At 35.0% G+C, this 12,951-nt stretch overlaps 1 protein-coding gene across 1 annotated transcript in view; it reads right to left on the bottom strand.

The window, feature by feature from the left end:
• Window positions 1-12,951, bottom strand: part of ATP8A1 (ATPase phospholipid transporting 8A1) — a gene marked incomplete at its 5' end in the record, with an annotated part of 104,817 nt that overhangs the window by 44,551 nt on the left and 47,315 nt on the right. The window contains 4 exons of the mRNA XM_027891280.1: window positions 1,264-1,436; window positions 7,041-7,105; window positions 7,938-8,076; window positions 9,780-9,919. Of these exons, the coding sequence (XP_027747081.1) occupies window positions 1,264-1,436; window positions 7,041-7,105; window positions 7,938-8,076; window positions 9,780-9,919 (517 nt within the window). The remainder of the gene's footprint in view (window positions 1-1,263; window positions 1,437-7,040; window positions 7,106-7,937; window positions 8,077-9,779; window positions 9,920-12,951) is intronic.

Raw genomic sequence — 12,951 nt, 5'->3', positions numbered from 1 at the left:
TTGACTTCAGAGAAGGATGTGATATTAAAAAAGTACAAATTAAAACAGTGAGTGTTACAAGCAAGTATTTTAATTTTAAACCTGTAGCCAATTTTTAAACAACCACAAAATATGTCAGAGCATATATTTAAATATTTATTGAAACCAACTGACCAAAGTATATTATAAAAGCGTTAAGTGTAGAAATGGCAGAGAGAATGCTACCAGACCAGAAGCTTTCATTTTGCACTTAGTTGTTTCATTACAAAAATGCAAACACTAAAAGACAGCTTTACCTACAGAATATCCTTCAGAGATTACACTGTTCAAGAGAAAAAGCAGTATTATCTCTTCAAATGGCATAAAATATATTTTGAAATCAAAGAACGAGAAGAAAAAGAAATATGGTTTTGAAAGAGCAGTTATATATGCATCTCCTGCTTGTTATTATGCTGAGCAATACTCAACCTGGTAGAACAAGCACAAAGCTCTAATTTTCCTGTCAGAAAGACTACTGCCATTAGGAAAATGTTTATATACAATATAAACTGTGTATCAGTATAAGATCTCAGTTTAAAAGACAGAAAGAACTTGGTTTGAAATTCTGAGTGTTTCAGGCTGAAGCACAGCTACAAAGCTTAACTACTAAAATTTAATTAAAAAAATCTCTTGGCATAATGTGTTGCTTGACAGAAATGATGGAAAGAATATAAACCAGGTGATTATTTGGATACTATAACCTTACTTTGTTTTCCCTGTCCTTTTGCAAGGCAGAAAAATAGCTTCATTTTGAATAGAACAACAGAAGCTTTATTAGTTGATGTCTACAGTAAAGGATAAAAGGTTTCATTGTAAAAGGAAACCTATAACAATCAGGCATAGTAATGATTAAAAAAAAGGTGCTTCCATCAGCTTCAGGCAATAAAAAGCACCCAAAGTAGTACCTTTAACATTTCTGTGTACTTCTTACACAGTGTAATCCATTTATGGAAAAGCAGGCTGTGGAGAAAGATCTACAAAAGAATCCAGATGTTTTAAATCTGCAGTTAACTGTAGTACCAATTCAAGGTCAAGATTAATGTCTCAATCTTGCTGAGACTACCCTTGATGGATTAAAAATTATTTTTCTGGAAATATGCAATCTGAATGACTTTGACAGGTAGACTTCATTGCAGATTGCTCTACGGAGATATTTAGCTTGAATAGCTGTATTTCATGACTTCCGTTTCTTAATTTTTGTATGCCAATAAAAATAATGTAAAGAGAGAATAATGTAAACCTTACCTGCAACAAATAACAGCTTTACATGACAAAGCCAAATCCAGGAAATACTGTCTCACTCCAAATGTCAAAGCATACTTCAGAGATTTACCATCAATGATGAGAGCAAAATCATTCTCCTTCCTTAAAGCATCACCAAGAGTACTGCAATGATGGCTAAGTGTCTCTCTTGTTCCCTGTTGCACAAAAGAAGTTGTATCCATTAATTTTAATTCCTACTATTCTTAAATCCAATTTTTTTTGAGTGTGTGATCAGATACACTGGCATTTTGGTTTTTGAGGAAATTGGCTTTTGATTAATAGTGCTATCAAATACTAAAAAACTAAAAGAATATATATTATTCTGCTATACTATTGGAAACCACAGTAGAAATGGTGTGTATGACTGCTCTTGCACCCTGCCAAAAAAAACCTCAAAGTGTATAAGCTATGGTGGAACTTTTAATGCTCTTTAATTCAGCATTATGGAAACAATGGAAACAATATTTGCCATAAATATTTGCCAAAAGACATTATTAAATAAGTTTTCTATATATCCATGCAAAAGACCATTCACATATATATATAGATACCAGAAGAAACAATTTCTATTCAATATGATATAAAATGGTCCTAAATGTTTAGCAAAAAGGAAACACAGATAATTCATAAGTACATGTATTATAACTGATAATTCTATCACATTAAATGTATATTTTAACATAATTTAACAATTATAACATCAAGTATATGTTATATAAAGGAAGGTATTTTGTATTTTTATTTGCCAATGACAGTTTGAATCACACATATGCAAGTTACTGTTTTGTGGTCCAGTATGAACTTCAGATTACATTCAGTAGATAATACATTCATCTGTATTTATTCAGCAGCCTGCTTTGAGAAGGTCACTGACATCTAGTTAGCTAAAGTACAGCTCTACCATGTAGTGTCAGAAAGGAGGAAAAAATATTGCTTGTTGCATTTCTTTTTTAAAGACCTTCACAAAGCTACAGCATACTCTTTTTCCTATTGTTTCCTGCCTCATAGCCCAGAATTAAGAAGGAGAGGAGAAAGGAAGATGAAAAAAACCTTTTCTGCTCATAAAATACTCAATTTGGAAGCCAGTAACATCCTATGACAACAATGTTATTATATTTTTCTACAAGTTTACTAACAAAATAATTGCGCTACTTCAGTGATGTCAGGTATGTGTTAACAAAATTTGGTGTTAACACCTAAAAATAAAACTCTGAACTAATTAAATATCTCAAAACCCTCTGAAATGAACTTAAAGACAGTACTTTGCCTTTTCAACCCAACCTACTCCTCCCAGTTCTACAAACTGTTGTCCATGTTTTTTTTTTACTACTTTGCTTCTACTGGTCTTCTAAAAATTCATTGGTTTATCTAGAAGGAGATTAGGCTGTTGGGGAATTTTTTGAACTTCAGGTGTCCTGGCTCTCCCTCACAAAAAACTGCAATGGAAATGCTGTTTAAAATTACATGTTACAAAGTCTTTAAAATGACAATAACTTCCATTATGTATTCTACAGAGAACTGAACAATATTGTAATGTGAAGAAAGTATTGATTTTTCTCATTTCAGTGGATTATTTAGTTTCAAATGAAGTTAAAGCAACACATGAAAAGTCATATTCCTCCCATCTATTGTTTCTTTTGTGTAATGAAATCCCCATAATCCAGAAGTAAATCGTCAGTGACATGCTATGGCACTTAGACATGAAAGTCTATAGACCCCAAAGGGATCCACCCAAGCATACTGAGGGAGCTGGCCAAAGAGCTTGTCAAGCCATTCTTCATCATTTATCATCAGTCCTGGCTAACTGGGGAGATCCCTGGTGACCGGAGGTTGGCCAATGCGACACACATCTACAAGAAAGGTCAGAAAGAGGGTCTTGGGAACTACAAGTCCGCCAGCCTGCCCTCAGTGCCAGGGAAGGTCATGCAACAGACTGAGTGCCATCACACAGTACGTGCAGGTCAACGAGGTGGTCAGGCCCAGCCAGCATGGGTTTAGGAAAGGCAGGTCCTGCTTCATCAGCCTGATCTCCTTCTATGACAGGGTGACCTGCTTTATGAATAAGGGAGAGGCTGTGGGTGTTGTCTGCCTAGACTTTAGTAAAGCCTTTGATGCTGTCTCCCAAAGCATTCTCCTGTAGAAACTGTCTGCTCACAGCTTGAACAGTTGTACTCTTCACTGGGTTAAAAACTGTCTGGATGGCTGGGCCCAGAGAATGGTGGTGAATGGAACTGGGAGTCAGTCATGAGTGGTGTTCCCCAGGGCTCAGTATTGGGGCCAGATCTGTTTCCTATCTTTACTGATGATCTGGGCAAGGGGGTTCAGGGCTCTTGCATGGATGTGGCACTTAGAGACATTGTTTAGCAGTGAACTCCTCTGTTTAAACTGACCTGGATGTTTTATCACAAGCAGACTGGCCATCAGCTCCAAGCATGCTACATACTGAAACAAGAAACCCCAACCCCAAGACAAAACAAAACTCTTACCCCAACTGTCAAACTGTTGTATTTAAAATTCCTTTGTGAGCTTACTCCCTAAGCATGCCTCAAATTAAAAGCAGTATAAAAATGTCCCTTATTCACTTGACTCCATTTCCATGAAATATTTTTCAGTGATTAAAAGAATAAGACTATGTTATGACTTCTGTCTATGATTAACAGTACTATACTGAAATTTAGCAGTCCATTAGGTTATTATGAAGGCAAATAAAATCCAGTGCTCTTTTATGTAACAATAAGAACTTACACATTTTGTTTGTGAAGCTAAGCAGATGTTCATGGAAGTAGAGCCTCAAAACAAATAATGATGCAAAAACCTGAGATATCTAAATGCCTACAGTTCTATACCAGCCACTGTCCACTAGGGAGCAGGGAGGTGGGTGGGTCTGGGATATTTTAATTTCATAAATAGAGGTTCATATAAAAGAGGAACTTTTATTTCAGCATATGCTTTGTAAATTCAGTTCACAGACGTGGGATGCAGTCTGGACAAATATATTTCTTTACTCTAATTCCCTCTGTCTTGCATGCTAAGGTCGTAATAATGACCAAACTGAGGAGGTACTTGTTTTGTTAGATCTGTTTTTACATGTCTTCGGGACAGGGGATTTTGCCTGTCCATAAAGGGATTAGAGCTGAGGTAGCTACTTTTTAGGAGAAGCCAATGATATGCAAGGGACACGTACTATTATTTTAATAACAACAACAAGAAGCATCCACTTACTGCCACTGTTCTCAGTATGGTGTTTCACTGTTTTTCAGAAGAGTATGCAAATCAAGAAAAGCCAACCTTCCTAACTCCTATGAAACTATCAACATTTTCATATAGCAAAGAGGTTATACTTTACAGAGCCAAGGGGAAGAGGACTGCCACGGAGCGTCTTCTCCAAGACCCTAAATATACAGGTTCCACTACACTGGGATTATTTTCTTCAAGGTTTCATGGCTGCTCAGTTCCTCCTGTGCTGAGGGAACTGGGTTGTCCAGCAGTCCTTATGGGTGCACAGTCCCCACCTCCCACAAGAGGTGGACCTATGCTGCTCAAAAGTTTGTTTCATTCTATGTGAATTCCTTAATAGACAACATTCCAACTAAGTATTACAGCCTCTTGCCAACTGTTGCTGATATGCATAAAGAAAAGAGGAATTGCATCCACCCTTGCAGCTGCACTGACTCAACATTCTGCAATCACAGCAGTCCATCCCTCTCTCCATTTCCTGAGACCCAATCCACTTCTCCATCAGAACTTCCAAGGTAATTTTTCACACAGCCAGTCACATTAGAAATAGAGACTGACATGTGATTCCCATCACAGCAGTAAGCAAAGGATAGGACACGAGACATACGTGGATCTAACACTGAAATGCATACCATCAAATGATGCAGACTTTATAAATAGAGTCTCTTGTTAAAATATTTGCATAGAGCTAGTTTATTATTATTTTTTGAACTGCCCCTTGCCCTCAAACTACATTTACCTGCTGCTGAAAAAAAACATGATGTATGTTACCACATATTAAAACAGATATGCAAGTGACAGGTTTGCATATACAAATTCAGCTGCCATAAGATATTTGCACTCCCATGTGCTTTGAATGCACTTCGGGCATGTAGGGAAACAGTCTCTCTACATCTATACAATCTAGATACTCCAGTCTGAATTAAGGACTATGGTGCAGTTATCAGCTACTATCTTTTATTCTTAAACTATATTCATATAAATTTATTTTAAAAATATATATTTTAATAGATACTTATTGAACTTTTGAATCATCACAGTAGAAGTGGTTAAAGTGTAAAGCCTGTTTAATAAGTTTTAATTGGACTCCTTTTAGTAGTTAAATGAAAGTACTTCACTTTATCTCACTACATATGAAGAAGCATAAAAAGCAGTTATTCTTCAAATCTATGTACTTCAAATCTATGAAGTCTTGCAGCAGTTCTGAAATGCAGTACTGTGTAAATAACTTAATACAGGACAGAAGGTCTCAAGTGTATTGGCTAATTTTTACTCAGAGATTTGCTGGACAGTGAAAAAAATCAAAAGCAAAGTAAAGGACTTTATCAAAAACCTTCCCTGTCTTTTCAATAAACAATGACTGCAATCTTTCAAAAGCTATCCAATGAACTAAACTAAGAAAACAAAACTTGAGTCTCTACATTAATTTCACAGGCTACTTGGACCAAAAGTTGCTTACTGTATCAACAGACATTAATCAACAGCTTCTGTCTGTCCAGTGTTTGGGATTTAATTTTAAATGTTATCAGCAAAAATATGTTCCTTCAGACAATCTCTATTTGAAATACAGCTATCTTGATTAAATCCATACTAACTAATGTTGGAAATGTACTATTCTAAATGGGCAAAAAAATTCAATGAAATACTTATTTAAAAAAATAATAAGTATTTTAATTCCGTTGTAGTCTACTCTTACATGCTACTATGGCATTCTTCAGTTAAGGCATTGCTGCTGATTCTCAAACTTACTTTCTCTCCTTAAGTCTTATCTTGAGCAACATGACCACAATATAAAGTAACAAATCTCATTTTAGGATTTCCTCCTGAAGCCTTCTGGACAATAAGTTTTCTCAATGAGGAAATTCTTCCACTTCTAAGTTCATTTAAGTCTCCCTTACAGGGCGGTGAAAGGATTTAAGTTCTTTCCCCTCATGGGATTTTTCAACTAATACTGAATTCCAACTTTATCTAAATAATATCTTCTCTACAAAGCACTGTACAGAAGTGCACAAGTGGAAGTTGGCAGTTTTAACCTTTGTACTTCCAACATCTGTTTAATCACACAGTAACAATTTCTGCCAGATGCCAAGTATTCTGTAAGAAACAGCATTAGAAAGGAACTTAGAATAATTTGTTGGGTATTGGTAGGTGCTAGTAGAAGCATGTGAAGCTCCTGGCTTTGTGCCTGCATGGATAAAATCTATTACCTGGAATTTGTCTGCCCATCTTTCTAAAGTTCATTTGTGCAGTAGCTACACCGTTTCCAGTTATTCAGTAACATTTTGTCACAAAGACCATACAGTCTTCCAAGCACGAAGACTATAAAAAAGAACAAAAAAGCAACCTCCCAAAACAAACATAAACAACAACCTCCAAACTATAGTTTTGGCAGAATTTTCTATGTTGGTCCAGAGAAATAGATGCTCCAATTTATTTTTTAGGCAACCTCCACCATGATGTTGGGATATTTTAAGCAGTAAAGTAACATTTCATTAACTGAGAACTTTGCAGATTTTACTTACATCAAGAGAGCCTTCGTTTATAACAATTAGTCCCATGTTCTTTCTCAAAAGTTTACAGGAGTGACCTGTTAAAAAAGATTTGGTTTTCAAAAATCTTTTCCACAAAATCCATTACAATATAAGAAGGCATTTTTCCTCTAAGAGAACTACACACAAAATTAAATATAAGATTTCCCCAGCTGAAATGAATTGTAAAGAAAATCATGTGCATACAGAAAGTTCTTTAAGATTTGAAATACCAGAAATAAGAAGGATCCATATGACTAAAGTAAGGCCTTATTTTAAGCATGTGTCTAGTCTACTCCAAAAGTGCTAATTTAGTCACATGCAAATAATATTAAATCTTAAGAGCAACTTTTATGAATTACTATCTAAAAATACAGCTTCACCATTGTTGAAATTAGTCTTTTTTTCCTCCTCCTTCACAATAAAAAGAAAGAATAAAGAAAACCTTTGATTAATGGTAAAACTTATAGTACTTTAATGTACCATCTATGTTGTTTTGCTTTAGTTAAGATTATGGTCACTACTAGCTTTCTTGGAAAGAAGTAAAAATAGAGAAGGGAAACTAAGAATACTTATATTTTCTTAATATTACTCCCTCTCACTGTCAAAAGCCAAACAATGTATAAGCTATAAAAAGTACAAAGGTCTATTTTTTTGCCTCCTCTCTAGTATGACCTTTTCTTGCTCTTGTTATTTTAACAGGGCTAGAATCCACCATTCCCCACTCTCTCCCCACCAGTGACTGAAAAATAAGTTAATACTAAAATTCTGGAATTACATATAATATTATTTTTGAAAGATAACTTTCCATTCTTAAAGAAATTTTACTCCATCAATTTCTATTATTTCTAAACCTGTAACAAAGCCATCAAATAAATGCAAATATAATACCGATGTTAATGGCAGTCTCTTGTTTGTCCCCAGTAAGTATCCAAATTTTTATGTCTGCTTTCATAAGTGTCTCTATGGTTTCAGGCACTTTGTCTTGTAGTTTATCTTCAATTGCTGTTGCTCCAAGAAGCTGAAGATTCTGTGAACATAAAATATTTTGTACATGCAGGTTTTTTTGGTTTAAATTCACTTTTAATCATCCTTTTATTTTATTTAACTTCCCATATTTATGACAAGATTCATGGTCTCTAAACTCATTAATCAGATTTGCTATCAACAATCAAAGATCATAGGAATGAACTTGAAGTTCTTTAACTCTGACATCTATGTGGCTTGACAAACTGCACAGCATGACCCTCAAACCAATTATTCACAAATCCATACAGTTTTTGTGAATACAGCTATTTTTATATTTCATATTTCTATAACTCTAAAACTAACTAAATGTTAATGACACCATTATAAACCTAATAGCATGCAATCCTGGTTGCAGCATGGCCTACATACTACATACTGACAAAGTACTTGTGCAGCTAATACAAGAATTTGTAGTGGTAGCAGGGTTGTCATGGCATTAAAACATTATATAGTTTTAAGACTGTCTTATCATGTCTAGATAAATTGCTCATCTATTTAAACTGAAGTCCCACAAGTGACTGAAGCTATATACTCTCACTCTTTTTTCATGAATTAAACACTGTAGGTTCTTGAAGCTCTGAATTTTAAGTAGTTTCACTGATGTAATCTCTCTTACAGTTTCCAAGGAAAAAAGTAAAAATACCCCCCCCCCCCCCAGATTTAAGTATCAAAACTATTGCTCCCATGCACTCCTTTTCCTTATAAATTTAAGAATCATGGGAACCTTTTTTTTTGAGGCACCGAAGCCTCAACCACATCCTTGGCTACTCCAGCAGCAGCATCATTGCCAGAAACTCAAGTGGAACTCAAGGCTCTGTGCTTGTGATGCTGTATCTGAGTATCACCTCTCTTTGTGGGTCTTCAGTACAAGACAGGTTGATAAAGTGGAGCAAGTTCAACAGAGGGACACAAAAATAGTTTAGGGCCCAGAGCACACTGTATTAAGAGTGCTTGAAGAAGCAAGATGAGTTTAACATGGGGAAAAAATACAGCTAAAGGAGGGATTCCATGGCTGCCTTGTGATAACTGAAGAGGGCTCACAGAGCAACCATCTTCCTACAAGATGCATGCTGCACAGCGAAAGAGCAAGAGGCAACAGTCAAGTTCTGCAGCAATAAAAATTTTAACTCAGAAAAAGGGAAAAAGACTAGTTGAGCATCAAAAAAGTTACCTGCTGCAGCTGGGAAAACTCCCGCCTTGTAGATACTCAAACTTCATCAAAATGTTGGGCAAGAAGAACTAGACCTGCTTTGAGCAGGGATTTGTGCCTAGATGACCTCCAGAAGTCCCTTCCAATCTTGACTAATCCATGGTTCCAAGATCATTACATAATTAAACAAATGTTGTTTGTCTGTTATTACACTTTTTTACATAATAGAGCAACCCTGAAAAAAAGCCTTTGAGTAGTTCAACTCAAAATCAACACTTTCTAGCAAGATAGCTACTTGCATAATAAACTTCGTCAAATTACTATTTCCTTAATTTTGATTATCTAAACTTCAAGGACTACACGACACAACTGTCAGTATATTGCTGGATATTTTTTTCTCGTTAAGCAGTATTCCTCAAAAACTATTCCCTTTTCATGGTATAGAAACTAAGGACAATAATTAAAAACCCACTCTTCTGCTCATCCCTCTGCCCACCCTCCATCTACCCCCCCAAATAAACCAAACCCCAGAATGCTATCCAAGCTACACATACTTTTTCAATTAGTTCATAGCTCTCCTCAAGTTTGAGTGTTCTGTTTTGTATAGCTGTAGAAGCACGGTGGTAAACATCCAGCCACTCTTGATAATCACTTTCTGAAATCTCAGCCACAGCAAAACACAGAGTTCTTAAGCCTAAAGAGAAAGCAGATAATAAACACGATTCAGTATTTGTTAATCCCTTCCTTGATATGCCTGCAATGAGTAACTACTAAAAGCTGAATTTACGTTGTGTTTTATGTATGCTTATGCCTGATTTTCAACTTACTGCTGCACATCTTAAAGAACTTGTTAAATATATATAAAGTAAAAAGGTGCTATAAATAGAAATTTATTCAAAAGAGGAACAATTTCAAAGTAGTTGAATGTAATAGAGGTAGATGCATTTCAGGAGAAAAAAAAAACATAAAAATTTTACATAAGATTAGACTTAGTTAAAAATGTAAACAAAACATGAAGGAATACTTGATGAATAAGTGTGTACATTAGATTTTTAGGTAGGAACATTAAAATTATAAGATTGAACTACATTTCTGAGCAAAAATTTTATAAACTCAAATGCTGCTATGCTGGAAAGCAGTAACGTTAAAATATATATATAAAAAATATATAAAATATGTAACAACTACACTTTTCACCCCTCCTTGATATCCTTAGGAAATTCTCAACTGAAGTCTGAAATTTATCATCTAGAAGCCAACTTTGAATCCCCTCATTTATTTTCCCATCTTACAGATTCGTTCAGCTTTCCAAATTCTTAAAATAAAATCTTTGTGTACAGGCACCATTTGGAGATTTTACTTTACAATCTTTAAATTGATTACTACTAAAAGATTTTTTCCTTCAGCAGAAGTCTGAATTAAGCATTACAGCAAGAATGTGCAACTCTTTGATTTTAAGGAATATCTATTTTTTGACAACTCTGCTTTACATTCAGTTGAAATAGCTAGGTGTGAATGTTTTAACAGTTTATTTTCACATATTGTCAGATTTCTAGGGCATGACATTGGCATACTTTTTTATATACTGAAAAGACCATTGCTCTAGGCAAATAATTTCTTATAAAGCCACAGCTTGCAAGACACTAGATTTAGAAGGGGGGCAGGCAGGACTAATGTAGTCACCCTTTAGTACTTTGACCACTCTTCTCTAGGAGAGAAACAACACCATAACCAGGCTAAATGCAATCTTTATTTGTTCACAGATTTCTACTGGGTACAGCTCAGCACCAGTAGCAATTTTGAAATGATCAAGAGGTTGGGCATGAAATAATACATGTGCCTTAGATGTAAGAATAATTTAGTATTTTCAGGATGAAAATCATGTGTAATCCTAGTACCTTGACAACTAAACAGCATGAGGAAGACAATGTCTCCCCATTCAGACTTGAGAGAGTAAACTTAAGGCTGACAACTCAACTGATTCTTTTTACTCCATGTATTAAGGATAGGGTAACAAGGTCCAAAGCAATGAATATAGGTGAAGGGGAGGAAAGGAATCTATGTCTGACTAACAGGCATACTATTTCCCAAATTCTTTCAACATATTTTCTGCAGACGATAAAATGAAGAAAAGAAATCCAAGTGTATGGAATGTCAGCAAGCAATTTTTTCCAAGATATTGAAAAATGTCTCTTTTTAAATCAGAGCCTGATTATTTTTTCTATTTTTAAAAAGATTCTTTTCATTATGATTTAAAAGAATCTTCCAAAAGAAAAGTAGAAAACAAAATGTCATTAAGTCTGCTTCTTAATGCACCAGAACAACAGGAAAATTGCACACTTTTTCTATTTATCCAAGCAGGCATTAACACCCAAGCTTAATAAATGCTTACTTATAAATGCCAGCCATGCTAACCACTTCATTTTTGAACAACACACCAAGAGCATGTAGCAAATGCCAAGGACATACTGTACTGCCACATGAAAGGATACTCAAAAGAAACTTTGCAACATCACTGGCTGCAATTTAAATCTGATGCAAAAATAAATACCAATTTTTTAACTGATTTCAGAGACGTGTACTTTTTTTTTTTTTTAAAGAGTGAATTTTATGCTTTTGAAAGGTTAGCAATTCACTCTTTCTGAACAAACTTAACACCAATATGTATGTAGAGTGGTTCTAAAGGTGGGTGGAATTTTTCACTTTCTATGTTGATTCATTTGGTCCAACCTGACTGCTATGGAGTTGCACCACTGACTTAATGGGAACACTAAATAAGAACTGGATTGAAATTTTTGCATCAGTTCACACAGGACAGCATATATTGATCTAATTTTATTTTTTCTATAACCAAATATATAGCCTTTTGACCCAAACTAACTTCACACTGAAGTAACTTTTCCCTGACCAATTCTGGTTAAGCCTTTATAAAACCCCAGTGTGTATCTGAGGCTTTGGGTTGCACCATGAGTCAAATTTGTTTGGTTTTAGTTCTGCTTTCAATGTTACTGCACAGTATATTATGACTTTACTACTTTAAGATTGTGTAAGACTAACCAATGTTTCCTGCAGAGATCTTGATATGAAAAACTAACAAAAGAAACAGATTCATGACTTGCTTCTGCTGTCACTGATAGAACTAAGAGACTGAAGCTGCTAACTACACTAATCAAACCTCTAGGTTCCACTATAAAGCAAAAGATAAAACCACCGGAGCCATATGTACAGCAGAAAAATGATCTTTGATGATATAAGAATATTTGGCTAGGCATCACTTAACAAACATAAGGACTGTATTTTAGAAGAAAAGTATTTTGATAAAGTTTGTTTTTAAGTGTAAGCTTATTTGTTAAGACACATTCAGGATAATTTTAATGTTCTAGTAACAGTGTACTAAACAAATGAAGAGGTAAAACCACTGCAATTCAGATTTCCATAATTATTATAATTCTGCTTGCAGTTACTCGCTACCAATTCATTGATAAATTAAAACACTATTGTCATGAGTTCAAGTGGCTGAATTTTTGGTAATAGCAGCCATAGAGATGATTTCAATTAGAAGCTACTAGAAGCTTTTGCTATTCTATGAAAAAGCCAATGATAGCCAGCTCCTGGATGGACTTCCTACTACTAGCCAATGATATTCGCTTCTGTGATAACACATTCAAGAACAAAGGAAGAGAAGGTTTGTTGCACAGAAGAAATTCCAGCTAGAGAGGAGAGCAG

Source organism: Empidonax traillii, unplaced genomic scaffold, assembly GCF_003031625.1.
Source record: "Empidonax traillii isolate 1590-97213 ecotype Southwest subspecies unplaced genomic scaffold, ASM303162v1 scaffold315:size618497, whole genome shotgun sequence".
Classification (NCBI taxonomy): Eukaryota; Metazoa; Chordata; class Aves; order Passeriformes; family Tyrannidae; genus Empidonax; species Empidonax traillii.
Note: the sequence above shows the minus strand (reverse complement) of the source record. Positions and strands in the feature narration are given on the sequence as shown.